The 17,753-nt window shown below is 37.7% G+C and overlaps 1 protein-coding gene across 1 annotated transcript in view; it reads left to right on the top strand.

Moving 5' to 3' along the window:
- Positions 1-17,753, top strand: part of RIT2 (Ras like without CAAX 2) — a 248,210-nt gene that overhangs the window by 92,846 nt on the left and 137,611 nt on the right. The window contains exon 3 of the mRNA XM_081097430.1: positions 822-895. Coding sequence (XP_080953556.1) covers positions 822-895 — 74 coding nt within the window. The remainder of the gene's footprint in view (positions 1-821; positions 896-17,753) is intronic.

Below are 17,753 nucleotides of genomic sequence, written 5' to 3'. Positions count from 1 at the left end.
AGTAACCCATTTTTTTTTCTTTTTAAATTGAATTTATTGGAGTGACACTGGTTAAAAAATTATAAAGGTTTTGGGTGCACAATTTTACAATACATCATCTGTACACTGCATTGTATGTTCACCATCCCAAGTCAATCACCATTTATCCCCCTTATACTCTCCTCTACCTCCCTCCACTCCCTCCTCCTCAGCAATCACCACACTGTTGTTCATGTCCATGAATTTTTTACCTTTTTTTTTCTTTTTGGCTCAATCCTTGTACCACCCCTCCCAACTACCTTCTACAGCCGTCAACCTGCTCACTATTTATAAATCTGTCTTTATTTTGCTTGTTAGTTCATTTTGTTCATTAAATTCCACATATGAGTGAAATGTATGGTACTTGTCTTTCTCTGACTGGTTTATTTCACTTAGCATAATGCTCTCCAGGTCCATCCATGCTGTCACAAAGGCTAAGATTTCCTTTTTCATGCCTGAGTAGTATTCCATTCTGTAAATCACAGCTTTTATCACAACTTTTAAAGCAGTATGGAGTTTCCTCAAAAAATTAAAAATGGAACTGTCTTATGACCCACAATTCCACTTCTGGTAATTTATCTGAAGAAACCTGAAACATTAATTCAAAAGAATATACACACCCCTATGTTCATTGCTGCATTATTTACAATAGCCAAGATTTGGAACCAGCTCAAGTGTTCATCAGGAGATTAGTAACCTATTTAGACAGTTTTTTTTTCTTCTTAAGTCTAAAAACTAAATATGTCTTTTCTGTTAACTGTATTTCAATACAAACTTGGTCTTGTGTTTTGTTTTGTTTTCAGAAGATGCTTATAAGACCCAGGTTAGGATTGACAATGAGCCAGCTTATTTGGACATCTTGGACACTGCTGGTCAGGTAGGTAATCTTCTTAGATCTCTCCAATCTCTGAGGCCAGTTTAAGCTTTAAGCTCAAATGCATTTACCACAAAGAAGATGAGCTTAATTATTTAGACAAGAACAAATGTTCAACAGCAATGAGGAATTAAATAAGAAAAAAATATTACAGGAAAATGTGACTCATTGGCAACCAGAATATTTCCCTTAATTTTCTCAATATAAGAATATAAGAGTAGATGTAATATTGCTAGTGAGATTATAAAATAGTTTATTATTCTTCCTCAGATGTGCTCAGAACTATGTCTGAGACCCTAATCTTATGATAGCTTTTATTAGATAATTTTAATTGAATATAGAGAAGGATGGTCTAGCAAATATTCTCATGCAACCAAGGCTAGGCAGACAGTTCAATGGAATAAGTAACATAACCAAGATTTAGCATAATCTGACACATTATTTTAAAAATATATAAATAGAAACAAGGAGAAAGAGAACTATGAGGAAAAGGAAGATACAATAATTGGTATGATATAAAAATAAATATAGAACTAAAATACTACACAGCAGTTATAAATGAAATTTGAGAAAGGAATCAGAATTAAAGTATTTCAAAGCCTTGTAGTATTTTGGAGGAGAATAGACATTTTTTTTTTAACTTCATAATTTTAAAATAATTAATATATCTATTAAATGACAGACAGAAAAAATAGCTCTCTACCTTGTTATAAACCTAAAACTGCTCCAAAAATGAAGTATGAAAAATATAACCTAAAAACTAGCAGATGGAAAGGGGAAGAATAAATTCTAAAGTTATGCATATAATATAAGGTTGAAAAGAAAGGAAAGAAACCAAAAAGCATAGTACAATAAATAAATATAAATATATCAGGAACCAAAATAAATGGAAATGTATATACCTTTAGACAAGTAAATTGGTAGCATCATTTTGAATAAAAATAACAATACTAACCTCTTGTACTTTTTTGGTTTATAAGAGACATAAGGGTACAGAAAAGCGGCAAATGAAAAAAAGATTATTTTAAAAAGTAGGCAAAAATAACCAAACCTAAAGCAGATATACCTCTATTAATATCAGACAAAATAAATTTTATTGAAAAAAGCATTATTAAGATGTAAAAGTGTTGATTTGTAATAAAAATCATCAAACTATTTAAAAACATCTAGTCTGTAATATAAGACAAATGGAGTGAGCTACATAAAATAATATATAATTCCAAAGTCATGTATAGTGGGAAATTTTAAGTTCCTCTGTCAGTAATGCTAGATAAAAAATAATATAGTTGTAGAAGATTTGAAAACCCATTTAATTTATACAGAATTCTGCAATCAATATGAGGGTAGGCATTATTTTCACGCACATATGTGGTTTTACTTTTTTATTTATTTCTAATCTAAGCAAAGAATATGGTCTGTAGAAGATTGATTATATGATATATGTAGAATTTTACTTTGACTTAGAGTGTGATAAATTTTTGTAATATGTTTAAGCTAGTGGTTACCTCTTGAGGAGAAAGGGAAGAATCAGGAAAGGGAAGAGGTACAAAGTAGACTTCAACTATACATGTAATGATTTATGTTTCCCCAAGTTCTGATTAAACAAAACCTAGGTCATAGGTACAGAGATCTTCACTGTAATATTTTCCTTTGCACTTAACTTATATTTAAAAAATATTTTATTATTTCATCTGTTTGATGTAACTATCTAAAAAATAACTGCATTAATTGGAATACTGATACTGTGTAAGTCACTGGAAATAGGTGGTCTCTTTCCATATTTATGAAATATATCCAGACTATTGAAACGCATATATGAAAAAACACATTTGGATAATGGACTATTGGAGGATGTAATCTCTTGAAGCCTTAGAGAGATTTAGAATAGGAACATTTCTATTGGCTCATGGAAAAATGAACTAGACTATAAATTGTATAAAAATCTAAAGAGATACAAAGGACCATCACAATGTCCTTACTAATTCAATGCATGTGAAATGCAACTATGTGAGATTAAATGTCTACATATCAGTGTGTATGTATGCATCTCACATTTTCAATATGATTAATTGGTCATCCATAGGGTTACAACACTGGATGAACTGCTCAATAGTGAGACAGAAAATTAAATCACTGTAGTCCCCGGCCTTGAAGAGTTACACTTTTATTTTTTCACATGTTTAAGAAAGAATCAACTCAAAACTGAAGAAAGAGACATCAAATTTTTGTGCTGTGCCTTTAATCATATCACCTCTAACTTGCTCTTATAAACAGTGAGTGTTCCTTATCCAACCATGCATGTTTTAAGCATCTAATTACTCACCAGTGTGATATGTAAAACATTAGGATTTATATTTATCATTTATATTTTTAACTGAAACTTGGCAATTTCAAAACTAAAACTGCCAAATTTAAAAAGTATATAAATTTGATGTACTCATTGCATAAATATACTAAGTAAAATGACTACCAAGACTCTCCAAAGTATACTTTTATACAAAGATATGAAAAACACAATGTCATTCAATGACCTCATCATTCGAAGCATTTTCCTCAGTGTTACATTTTTGTGGTGGACAATGCAGAGCTTTTCATCCTATAATTACTACTGGGCCACTGTGCAAATAGGACTTTTATGAAGAATGGTCTTTAGTAGAAACTCTGACATCAGTTCATAATTATTTCTACTTAATATCCATGTAAATGACTATTGCTGTGAATATTTAATATAGATGGGGCTTAGAGATGAAATATTTTAGTTCCTTTGTTTACAAATAAAGATACTGGAGCTCAGGAGAGGCAAGTGGCTTACCCAAGATCACATGGCTTCTAAATGCTAACACTGGAGGGATTCAGGTGCTATCTTTGCTCATGAGTCATTCCTGAAAGCCTACAGTGATGTGGCTCCATGACCACTCAAAGCCATCACTGTAAATAGTACTGGACTATTCATGACTAGTAATGCTTGCTACTTGTGTATTACTTTTTTGACAATGTCAATGACATTTTTATTAAAAGTGTCTTAGTTGAAAACTACCAGTACAGAAAACTGGCAAGAACAATGGCTTAAAAACTCAAGATGGTAAAATCAAGGAAGAATCTGAAGGGAAAAAAATGCCATCAGTACCAGACTTTATTTATAACCATCTTTTTCCATTCTTTACATCTTTTACAATGTTTTACACAAAATATTTATCTTCCCTAATTCTAAATGTAAAGGGTATTTCTTTGCAGATTTTCCTTGAGTTACACCATCAGAATATTGGTCCATTAGGAAAAGATATAGATGATATAAATATAAAGCAATATTGCATCTGTTTGGCATCTATGTGAATGATAAAATTATTAAGAACAATAGGACAATACATACCACTTTCTATAACTCTTATACAGCTATATCATGAAGAAGAGGCCCAGTTAAGAATATGTACTCAATAAATGTGAATGAAACATTTGGGCATATGATCTGTATTTTTCCTATATGTGACATAAAAGGGATGTGTAGAAATAAACAAAATACTTATTGTCTCTGTGATTCAATTTCTTTCCACTTTTTAAAAATAAAGAGTTTAGACTAAATGTTATTTAAAACACTTTGTGCTCTATCTTTCTATCATTCTCAAAACTATTTCATTTATTCAACAGGAACTATTATGTTTGGACAGTCATTATGCTTTCTCAACAATGCTAGTCACTATGATAGACTCAAACAAATCTGAAAAATGTTCCCTGCCTTTAAGAAATTTGCACTGTAGCAGTGGAGGCAAGGTTTACCTAGTTTGTTAAGAGAAAATGTCACTTCTGTATAAAGGCAGCTTTCAATTAAGTTAAAGAAAAACCAACTGATTTTGCTCTGGCAAATGATAACCGGAAAAGAATAATGCAGGATGGCTTCTTCCAACAGAGCTTTAATTAGATTGAGAAGATGAATGTATACACATCACTTCAAATTATGAGTCTGTTAAAAGAAAAAACAAATGGGTAAAATGCCTATCATCTTACATTATAGGAATAGGACATTTTGATGATATAACCAAAAGCATTACAAACATTTTTCTTTGATTTCTCTTTTTCCTTCCTTTAGGAATATAGTAATACTAGAGGCCCGGTGCACAAAAACTTGTGCACTCGGGGGTGGGGGGCTCCCTCAGGCTGGCTAGTGCCCTCTCACAGTCTGGGACCCCTCGGGAGATGATCACCTGCTGGCTGAGGCCTGCTCCCCAGGGGATTGGGCCTAAGCTAGCAGTCAGACACCTCTCTGGCAGCCCGGCAGCCCTCGGGGGGTGTCCACTTACCAGCGGGGAGCAGACCTAAGCTGCAGTCGGACACCCTTAGTGCTGCTGAGGAGGCAGGAGAGGCTCCCACCACCACCGCTATACTGGCAGCCGTCAGCCTTGCTTGTGGCTGAGCAGAGTTCCCCCATGTGGCAGTGCACTGACCACCAGAGGGCAGCTCCTGCATTGAGTGTCTGTCCCCTGGTGGTCAGTGTGTGTCATAGTGACCAGTCATTCCCAGTCTTTCTACTGTTAGGGTCAGTTTGCATATTACCCTTTTACTATATAGGATAGAGGCCTGATGCATGGATGGGGGCCGGCTGGTTTGTCCTGAAGGGTGTCCTGGATCAGGGTGGGGGTCCCGCTGGGGTGCCTGGCCAGCCTGGGTGAGGGCCTGATGGCTGTTTGCAGCTGGTCACACCCCCTTCAGGGTGGGGGTTCCCACTGGGGTGCTAGGCCAGCCTGTATGAGGGGCTGATGGCTGTTTTCAGGCTGGCCACACCCCCTTTAGGATGGGTGTCCCCACTGGGGTGCCTGGCCAGTCTGGGTGAGGGGCTGATGGCCGTTTTCAGGCTGGCCAACAACTGAAGCTCCCAGCCTCTCTCTTTTTTTTTTTTTATTCTGAGATTTATTTACCTTCTATAATTGAAACATTGTTGCCATCACTGGGGCTTCCAGCTCTGAGGCCGCGGCTGGCTGAAAGCAGGTATCTCGGGTTTGTTTAGCTTCTATAATTGAAATATTGTTGCTTTCGGGCTCACAGCTGGGCTGCGGCAGGTGGGGAACCTTGGCTTCCTCCATCACTGGAGAAATCAAGCCTCCTGTTTGTTTCAGCTGCTGCGTGGCTGCCGGCTGCCATCTTTGTTGACAGTTAATTTGCATATCGCCTGATTAGCCAATGGGAAGCGTAGTAGAGGTATGGTTACTTACCCTTTTTGTCTTTTATTAGATTAGATAGGATTATGATGTTAATATTATTCTCTGTTTTGTGTGTGTGTAGGTAGGGGTAGAGAATGAGAGAGATTTGTGGGTGGGTTTGCAGCATCTTGTATATCTGGAAACCCTCAAGGGCCACAATAAGAATCCAAGGACTGAAAATGGAAAACTGGGTTCTTGACACTAAATCAAAGCTTAATGAAGAAGTTTGATGTTTTTTCTGGGTCATATTTTTACACATTACAGCCCAGGTTGGCAGGTTGGGAACATATATGATAATAAGGGCATGAATTTAGCTGGCGTGACCTATGGATCCTTGGTACAGCAAACAGATTGCAGCAGAAAATCACTTAGAAAATACCACTAGTTCTTATTATATACATTATAGCTAATATATCAAAATGTTAGTCTCCTCTACAAGGTTAAAAAATCGTTTAAGTGAGGGACTATGTCTTCTTTTATGTCACAGTCTATGTCTGGTATCTCGGTAGGTATACGGCCGGTGTTTCTTACCAGTAATCATGTAGCTTTTTCAGTCAATTGGGAAAGAAAAAAATAAATCCAGTCCTTATTTGATTGGTTGTTTGTTTTAAGACTCTTGGTGAATATTTTCTGTTAGTCTTATTCTAAGGACCCTGGAAAATGTGTGTTGCATTTTATTTAAAATTCAGAAACAAATAGGGTTTTGGGAACCAAACCTCTATTAGAAATCAATTCTGCAATTAGGCAGCAAAACTTCTGAAATGCTCCCATTCGAAGAACTCTGGTTGTTCTTTGGACCAACTACCAGTAAATAGCATGTGGATTTTGACTTCAATAAGCAACTGGAGACAAACTGTGACCAAAAGAGCTGGAAAATATATTGCCCTGGAGCCATTAAGTGCCTTCAAAATAAGAAACTCTTCTAATCAACTTCCTTTGACCTGAGGGGCTGAATGCAAAGGCCACCTTTCTATTCCATTAGCCCCCTGATGCTAGCACCAGGATTGGAAAAGAACTCACCCTTCTCCTTCCTTTTTCCTTTTAGGCCCTTAGTCCTGCCAAGCCCCAGCTGGGGGCTTTTCAGTGCCCTTGACATTGTCCAAGAATGTCAGGGGGCAAAGGAGGGAAGATACAAAGAGCCTACCCCATCCTGCCTCCTCCACCACCTCAGGAACCCCAGTGCCTATCATGGAAAGGTGCTCAAGAAAGGGACATGAACTTTCTCTCTATGTCCCTCATCCCAGACTCATTCTAGGACAAGGGCTGGCTCCTAAATTTCCATCCAGTGTTCAGCCAAGTTCTGTGTTGGTCACACACATGCATACATGTGAAACCTTGGAGTTTACACTGAGCGGCCCAAGTTATGGGACTCCTGGCTGCTCTGTTCCTGGGGTCCCCTTTGCTCTATCTGGTTCATCCCAGATACCAGGGTTGGGGAGGTCAGGTCAGGCTCTGGGAATGCATTTTATTCTTCCCAAATTGTTTTTACAGCCCTACTTGGGCTGAGGAGAGGAGTTGGGATGGGGCTGGATCTTTTTTCAAACTCTGTTTAATGTCTGTTTCCATGCTGTGATTGCATTTCTGTTTTCTGAGAATGAGTCTGCATTCAATTAGAGAAGAGAGAGAGAGAGAGAGAGAGAGAGAGAGAGAGAGAGAATTTGACAAGGAGCCACTTAATATAGGATTATCTTGGATACTGTTTATCTGTATTTCTAAATATGCTCTGAATTCTGAATTCTTTTTAATGGAAATGAAAATAACAATGAATATCTCATTCAGAGATTACTCAAAGTAATAGGGGGTCTATGTGAGAATAGGAGTTTGAAAACTAAATGGTAAGTTTACCCACTAGGTCAGGATAATAAGTATCTTTAGTATCACTAAGAAATCAAAATACATGTTTGATGCAAAGCTGTTTGACTCCCAAAGGCTCTTCAGATAAACACACATTCATCCCCTAAACTTAATACTTCCATGAGTTGTTCTGACAGTTATCTAGGTCCTTCTATACTGTTATCCAAAAATGCTGTTCTCTCTTCCTGAATTTAGTTTCAAATGAAAGCTAAAATATCACATCTAATGGAAAACCAAAAAGCATTTTTATCAGTAATAGTTTAATGGATCATAAACTGAGTCTCTCAAAGTATAAAAATAGTTTTAAAATCATTTTAAATGGGCCTCCCCTTCCTACATTCTTTGTTGTTGATGGTTGTTTTTTTTTCCCTACTATAATCCAGGAAAGCCCCATTTATGATAAAATGCAAAGTGCTATTACTTTTCTCTGCAGATATCCCATTTTGATTTCAAAATCAAATTGCTGTCTGGGAAACCCAAAGTGCTTCCTTATAGAATGCCTGACTGTTTTATTTTGGACAGGCTTCATGTATAAATTTGGGAGAGGTCTCCCTTTATAGCTACCCATGCTCTAATTCCTAAACTTTGCTCTCATTTATTCTCATACCTGAAATTTAAGAGAAAATAAAATTTGAGTCACAGAGCAATAAAAAAATAGGCATGATACAGAGGAAATAGACATTTTTGTAAGAAAACATACCGAAACTGTAATGAGCAAAATCCAGCCAAACATCATCTTCTCATTAAACTACAGGACGTCAATGGAACCAATACAATTACAGGAGCTCTGGTGCCAGTGATTTGTGAATGGCAGGCCACCCTTCCTCGCTGAGCGCATAATGTATCAGGGTTCTCCAGAGAAACAGAACCCATAGGCTATCTAGCCTGTAGGATATCTATGCATAGGATATCTATGCAGATAGATATAGAAAGATACTAGTATAGGTATAGAGATAGAGATAAAGGTGAACACAAGTAGGTTCAGAGTTGTGAGTATGCAAAATCACATTTATTTTTGTATTATTCATTATTAATTTGTATTTTTCCATATGAACAACTGTAAACCTTCTTTTGTCTACCCCTGTATAGATATAGATAATGGGAGGAGGTTTACTGAAGTAATTGGCTCACACAATTATGGGGGACAAGTAATCCCACAACCTGCAGTCTGCAAACTGGAGAATCAGGAAAGCCTGTCATGTTAAGGCTAAAGGCCTGAGAATTTGGGGCCTGATGTAAGCCCTGATTGAGTGGAAAAGTTCAAGAACTAAGAGCTCCAATGTTTTAGCCGAGGAGAAGATGGATATTTTAGCTAAGCAGAGAAAGAGCTAATTCACCCTTCCTTTACCTTTTGGTTCTGTTTGGATCCTCCAGGGATTGAATGATGCCCACCCACTTTGGGGAGGGCCTTCTGCTTCACTCATTCACTGATTCAAATGCTAATCTCTCCCGGAAACACCCTGAAAGATTCACCCAGAAAAGATGTTACCAGCTACTCCGGGATTCCTTAGCTCAGTCAGGTTGACACATAAAATTAACCATGATAAATACCATTTGGGAAGGCTCATTGAATTGATATCAATATCATATGGCTTAATTTCAGTGGTTGTGTTAGTTAAAGAATAATTACTGCTTCTTTCATTTTGTGGCTCTGGTGAGACCATTTGACATGTAGCCTAAGGAAACAATACATCTAGGGGCTCCAGGGATGTGCTTATAAAATTTAACTGTGGGGGTCACGTCACTTATGGGCTCACATGTCTTCACTGTAGGACAACATGGTGCCATGTCTGCTGCTATCTTGATCTTCACTCCAGTTGTAGACACGAAAAATGTGTAGTTATAATTCAGTCAGTTAGCAGATGGGTAGTATTAGAATAAGTAGGTTCACAGTTGTGAGTATCCAAAATCACATTTATTCTTATATTATTCATTATTAATTTGCTGGAGTTTTGAATTATTTTTTATGTAGGTCTTGATGAGAATCTCAGTATTTGTGTACGCATATTAGGGATTCAGCATTCCTAAGTTGGCATCAGTATGTCCAGCAGTAAACTGACCAGCCATATTGTCCAGTCATTTACAAAACTCCGCTTTTGGAGTAACTGGTAACAACTTGCATAACAGGTCTCACTAGACATTTATTCATATTTGAGAGAAGAAAGACTGTAGAATTTGAAATACTTTAGGAAGAAGGAAAATTCTTGAATTGCTTTTATAAATGAGAATTAGAGTGAATGCCAGCTGGGTATATAGTGACTATAAAAGTCATGCCTTTTGATTTTTTTACTGGTTTATGTATAAGCCTTATAAACTACAATGCATTTTAAAATAATCCCCAAGGCTATATTACCTGTTCATCCCATGAATAATATAGTCTTGAAATATGGCACCACATCTGGAATTCTACAAACCAGACTCTCTAAGGTGCACTGAGAACCTCCAAGAGCATAAATAATTACAAAAACTAACAAACAAGTAATTTTATATGTCATAAAAACTTTAGAAGAAAGGTAATTGATTAAAATATACAAATATATGATATTTTGAGACGCATGTTTAATAACTCAAATATTTTTTTCTATTCTGAGAGAATAAAGATTAATACATATGTTCCTTTAAAAATAATAATATACTTGGCAACATATTTTCTGGTAATAGCAAACTATGTAATCTTAATGAATCTGTGTTAGCCTATATCATTGGCATACGACCTGTTAAGAAAATATAGTTGGTGCCCTAACCAGTTTGGCTCAGTGGATAGAGTGTCGGCCTGTGGACTGAAGGGTCCCGGTTCAAGGGCATGCACCTCGGTTGCAGGCACATCCCTAGTAGGGGGTGTGCAGGAGGCAGCTGATCGATGATTCTCTCTCATCGATGTTTCTAATTCTCTGTCCCTCTCTCTTCCTCTCTGTAAAAAATCAATAAAATATATTTTAAAAAAAAGAAAATATAGTTGGAAAAATATTGTCACAGTTTATTAATATTGTAGAACTGCTAGTGTTGATCTTCAGCTTGGACTCATGATTATTTATGATTACTACTACACATGTTGGCAGTAACTAAAGAAATTTGCCCCAAATCTTCCTAATTTTACATGCCTTCTAGGATTTTTGCCCATATAAGTTTGTTCATGATGTTATAGACCTAAGTTATAAATCTAAGTAACATAGATTTCTGTGACAATTCTTAAAATTCCTTCTGAGATGATCCTTAGAACAGTGAAGATTCTGTGTCCTTGGTAATATACCACAGAAGAGCAAAGCTTGTACAGGGCTTGAGACATTCCAATTGATTTTTTTTTTACATGCAACCTGGGTATGTGCCCTGACCATGAATTGAACTGGCAACTTTTCAATGCACAGGACGATGCTGATCCAACTGAGCTACTCTGCTGGGCTCCAATTAATCTATGGAAATATATTTTCTGATTATTTGTTATTCATATCATTTACTTTTTATCTCATTACCTGTTTGGGAATATGTATAGTCTCATTCATATTTTCTTGTAAGTTTACCTTTGCTACATATACTTTAGTGAAGAAATACCAGCTGATACCACATGCATTATGATCTCCCTAGTTATCAGCTTAGAAATTTCTCAGAAATGTATGTAGGCATAAGATAAATGGCTCAGTTATTTTCCATAAGCTGTAATGTCTTCACCAGGTCCGTGACAGAATACCTCACTCTGTTCTTTTACTTGTTACAATAGGAAGTCTTTTAACCAGCCTTCTCTTTAACTCACCCACCAGTTAGCCAGCAGCCCCTCCTCCCTCTCCAAATCCTGATTCATCCTGGCAGCCCGATTACTGGCCACTCCACCTGCAACCAGCTATCCCCACATGCTTTCCAAGAGCTGGTGATGCTGACTCCTCAACCAGATTATTATGTAGTACCTAATTTTATAACTATATTATTTAATAAGTTAATGAGCTGAAAGAATATTTTAAGAAGAGACTCAATATTTTTAATTGATTTTAGAGAGAGAGAAATAAGGAGAGAGAACCATTGATTTGTTGTCCCACTTATGTACTCTTTTTTATTAGTTGCTTATTATATGTGCCCTGACTGGAGATCAAACTTGCAACCTTGGCATATCAGGATGACACTCTAACCAGCTAAGCTATCTGCCCAGGGCTGTGAGTCAACTTTTAACCTAAGTTGAGTGTGTTTCATAAAGGTGTGAATTGATGAGTCTCCGCTACCTCATCTCTCCAATTGTCATTGAAATAGGGGTGGGCAAGATGGTTTAAAAACTTGGCATTAAAACTCTATCACTCTGAACTCTGATGGATTCACAAATGTCTTACATTCTTGCTCCATTTTAAAGGTATCAACATTTCAAAGCATGAACGATGCATTATGGATGTTTTGTGCAAAAATACAACCCCATTTGGCAGACTCATTTTAAAAAGGAGGCATGTTGGCTCACCCTCAAGGATGAGAAAATGAATATACATTTGTATGTTTTAAATGAATATAAAATATTTAAAGTATGTATCATTTGAAACTTTCCTCGTTTTAAACTGATGCCGATTAACCAGCATGAGGCCAGATCAGGTCTTTTATTGTCCTTAGCCATAGACATCAAATATTCTTTGCCTGAATCATCAGTAAACATTCTGGCCTCTAGATGGAACATTCCTGGGCTAGAATCTGGCTTCCCTGATTTACAACAGTCTCCACTTTACCTCCTGCCAAAAGAAATCCTATCCAGCCTGCTTTCATCTCCTTTTAGCTGCTGTCTGTAACACCAGGATTCCATTGCAATGTATGACACGTATCAGGATCAAACCTTTTACCTCTGCCTCATACTGCCTATTGTAAGTAGTGAGAAATTGAGTACATCAGAGCTTTTTGGGTATATTTCCTCTGCTAGGTACCAAGAGAGTCATAATCAGTATAACACCAGATGCAAGCAAGCAAGCGAACCCTCATCCAAGAGACGGCTGCCTGCTGCCCCTGGACGGTGCCGCTCCTTAGAATAATTAAAACAGGCAATTTGACCACAGATGCCTTTCTCTTGTTAATCATCAGGTCATTAGCCTTAATAAGATCAATCTGTGATTAGATTCACTGTATTTCAATCCAGTGAAATGGAGCAGAGAGGAAATCAAATTTCAGTACATGTTTCATTTATCTCTAACCTTCATCTCATGCCACAGAGCCCCCGATTGGTCTTTGGAGGTTATAGATGCACTATCTTGACGCCTAAATGATCAAAGATTCAGCAGTCTGACGGCAAGAGGGGAAACACATGGAGGGATCAAAAGGACGTTTTTAGTGTCCTGCTCTTATTCCTGGGACACTGAGCCAGGGTTGGCTGGGTTACTGGGGATTTGACCTGTTTTTTATAATTATTAGTGTTCTCTATAGGGATGTCAGATGTGGGTAGAAACTAGCATTGCTCTTGTGGTGCGAAGGGAGGTAGATTTCTCTCACATGTCAAGGATGGCCTCCAAACCCTAAGTAAAACTAGACCCTCTGACTCCCCAGTGATTCAGTCTTCCATGAAGCATCCAGAATTGGCAAATCCTTAGCGACAAAAAGTAGATCAGTGGTTGCAAGATCTGGGGTAAAGGGAATTAATAACACATGAAATTTAATGGTTTGGGGTTTTCTTTGGGGGGAGTGACAAAATATTCTGGACTTAGTGGTGATGGTTGCACAACTTTGTAACTAACTATACTAAAAAGCACTGAATTGTACACTTTAAAATGATGACCTTTATGGTATTTGAATTAAATCTCAATTTAAAAAAAGTTCAGCCCTAGCTGGTTTGGCTCAGTGGATAGAGCATCGGCCTGTGGACAGAAGGGTCCCGGGTTCAATTCCAGTCAAGGACATATGCTCCGGTTGCAGGTTCGATCCCCAGTAGGGGGCGTGTAGGAGGCAGCCAATCAATGACTCTCTCTCATTGATGTTTCTATCTCTCTCTCCCTCTCCCTTCCTTTCTGAAATCAATAAAACTGTATTTTAAAAAAAGTTCAAATTCAACAATATCACAGGGATCAGGCTACAACGAGCACTTAGATGAGAACATCTGGGGCCTATAACCAAGGAAGAGAGGGCCTAGTCTCTGCTCTGTCATTGACTTATTGTTTCACATGGGAAAGCCATGAAATCATAAAAGGTGAGAAGTGGAAGGACTTTGTGACCCTTATGTTCAAGCCTTAACCTGACAGTGCCCTCTGTGAAGCTCATCTGGAGAACATCTGGGGCAACTTAAACACCAAAGGACAGTCAGCTCATAATGGAGCCTCTGTTCTTTCATGTGCAGTGATGGTCAATGCCCTCATGGTCGACTGGCCTCCTGTTTTCCCATCAACCTGCATTTTTGTGTATTTGTTTGCTTACTCATCTACCTGTCACGGGTTTTATCATGATCCTTGAACACCCCAGCCTCCATCGTTCTGCTTGCAGTCTGTGTTCCAGCAGCAGTAATTCTTGGCTGAATTAATTATAGTACTACAGAACAACTTCAATTTGTGGATATAGTTCTTGTGGTCTCTGTTTTGAAACATTTGATACTCAACTGTTTTTCTGATCATTTGACCACTGCTTACTGACCTCCTCAAAAATGTAAGACATGACCTCATGTGACTTACCTCAGCCTCTTTATTTTTAACACGGAGATAGTCATGTGCCAGCCTGGCCTCCCAGAGCCGCACACAGAATAAATAGGTTGCCTAACACAAAAGACTTTGATATGCTCAATAGCACAAGTATTGTTAAGAGAAATACCACCTATTGCTTTCTCATTATTGTAACGTAAATTTGCTCTACAGAATAGGAAAAAATAATATGTTAAAGATGGTAAGAGATGGTGAATGTAAAGTGGTTTATATTTTTAAAAGGATAATGCTAAGACAAAATATTATGGGCATCTTTGTGAATGAAGATAATAGAAATAGGGAAGGATGGAATCCTTTGGGTACTCAACAGAGGCAAAGTTTGTCTCTGCAAAGAGTATATAGCACGGTTTTACACCACAGGGAGCAAACTAATGAAAACTGTATTTCTAAGACAGTTTACATGTACGATATATCTAGTGCATGAATATAATTATTCGGAATACCACCTGTGTTTATCTGATTGTTATGCACTTACTAATACACTTTTGCTTTCGGGCATTCCTATCTATCCATCCGAAGTTCTCAAACATTTCTGCCTGATTCTGAGAGGTGAGCAGGAGAGAGTGGATTCCTTGCATATTGATGAGTATTTGCTCAATCTTTCGCAACATTTCAGTTGGCTGTGTTGCCAGAAATTAGGACAACTCCTCAGCAATAGTTTTGCCAACAATGGATTTAAGATAATATGATTTTTATATTTGTTCATGACAAGTGAACAAAATATGGATCAGTCTTAAAAAATATGTACCGAGTTTAACATCAGTCATTTTAAACCAAAGAGGTTGACAACAATCATTTCTCCATCTTCCCATGAGCCAGGTCTACTTTAGAAAGTCCTTTTTGGTAGAACAAGAAGAAAGCACTGACTCAACGCACTTGAGTTTAAATCAGTTTAAAAGGCTATGTGTTTATATTCATATCTTATTAAGTCTAAACAAAATTTAAGGTAGAATGAAAATTTAAAATATATTCCATTTCAAGCTAGAAATACGTGGCTTAAAAATGAAAAACCTAATCAAAGTCTCTGTACCATGGATCTCGTGGGGGCATCTGCATACTGAATGAGAAAGAACAGGCTTAGTAAGAAGGATTATGTACTAGACTTTTATCATTTACTATCTAGTTTCTTTTGGCAGTTGATACTAGAAATCTTATTTACCCTATTTACTATATTTTTTAAAAATGTATAATGCCATTTTATTCTCTATGAGAGTTTTTTCTTGGGGATCCAGGAACACATATCCTGTAGTTTGCAAAGAAACACTGTTCAGCAAACTATAAGGCTTTCTGTACAAGTATCACATGAGAAATATAATCTTTTGGGAAAGATAAGGAAAGTACATGTCTGTGTTCAGCCTGCAACTCTGTTGCTGCAAGGACTGGAGATAATATCTGGTCTCTAGTGTAATTCTTTAGCACTTGCTGATATTTCTTTTAAACCACTATTTTGGAGATAATAATGGAAACCTTTTTCAAGGATAGCACTGGGGATCACAACAAAATTTGGAAGAATTTGGTGTGTTATAGGAAAGAGACCCTGTGGGGAATAGCCCTTTATGGTTGTTGTTTATAAGGATAAATAACAAGCCATTTCCAAAGCACATGTAAGAAGCAAATTGTCTTAACCAAATGTTGGGCTTACCCATGCCTTTTGAGCATTTTTGCCTCTAACAGGCCCAAATCAGAAAGACATAGGAGTCAAACTGATATCAGAGAAATGCATGGGTGGTCTTTTGCCATTGGGAGTGGGATTGGGGATCTTGGGGTACTACTGGAATGACCATTTCCGGAGGCCCCCACAGGAAGATGAGATATGGTAGAAAGCTTTATTTCCGTAGAATTACATCCCTTCAGTAAAGCTAAAACCAAAGCCAGTGTCCAGAGTTTCTGTTCATGTTGCAGCTCAGTTCATTTCAGCGTCAGGTTAGCTGTAGTCCATTAGTCCATTGTGTGTGGGAATCCACATGGCTATTGGCCACGTGGGTGAATGCAGGGGAGCCAAGAGAGCATGTTCCCCACAACAAGAGTCCCAAGGGCAGCCAAGAGGAACCAAGAGAGCACAAGAGAAGCCAAGAACATAAGAGCCAAAAGAGTGAATTTCTTCGTTCAGGGAATTAAATATTCCAAATCTTCCTAAGCTTGCAGTGGACATGCCCATTCTGGCCAATGACCTCTGTTCGCAGGTGTGACTGACAGCAAGCACCTCCCCTAGTCACCCCAACTTACTGGGCATGTGTCTATCTTCCCTTTGTTTGGACGCCTGGGGAGTATAAAGCTGCAGCTTTCTGGCAAAGCTGCCTAAATGTCATGCCTGTAATATTTGGCCTTCCCTTTGCTCCTTTCCTATTATTAATAACTAGGTTAATTACAATGGTAGCCAAACTAGCACTGGCTCCACTGCAACTGATAAGATCCTCTCAGCCCGGCCACATTTCAAAAGCAGCCACTGTATCTGCACTTATGTGTGTATTGCTCACCTCTAGGTTACACTGAGATATCTCAATCTTCCATAAAATATCTTCCTCTTTATTATGCTAAGCAAAATAAGCCAGTCAGAGAAAGGCAAATATCGCATGATCTCACTTATATGTGGAATCTAATGAATGAAATAAGTTGACAAACAAAATAGGTCCAGGGGCATGGGTATATGGAACAGACTGACAGTTCTCAGAGAGTAAAGGGGTCGGGGTAAGGGAAGATATTAAACAAAGAACTGGTATGCACATATGCATAGCCCATAGACACAGACAATTATGCAATAAAGGCCTGGGATGGTGGGGCAGGAGGAGGGGAGTTAAGGGGGGAGTTTGGGGGGGGGGCATCTATAATTTGTAAAATATATATTTTTATTGATTTCAGAGAGGAAGGGAGAGATAGAAACATCATTGATGAAAGAGAATCATTGATCTGTTGCCTCCTGCACACTCTCTACTGGGGATCATGCCCGAAACCTGGGCTTGTGCCCTGACCAGGAATCAAACTGTGACCTCCTGATTCATAGGTTGATACGCAAACACTGAGCCGCACAATAAAAATACATTTTTTAAAATGTATCTTCCCCTTTAATTGTCGATACATGGACTCTCTTTGTTTTACTAGTAAGTCGATGCCATAATAAAGGATAAGACTTTGAGGAGAGATTTAAATTTATATTTAAATGATGGGCCATGACTTACA

This window comes from Myotis nattereri (assembly GCF_964212035.1).
Source record: "Myotis nattereri genome assembly, chromosome: 8".
Lineage (NCBI taxonomy): Eukaryota > Metazoa > Chordata > Mammalia > Chiroptera > Vespertilionidae > Myotis > Myotis nattereri.
Note: the sequence above shows the minus strand (reverse complement) of the source record. Positions and strands in the feature narration are given on the sequence as shown.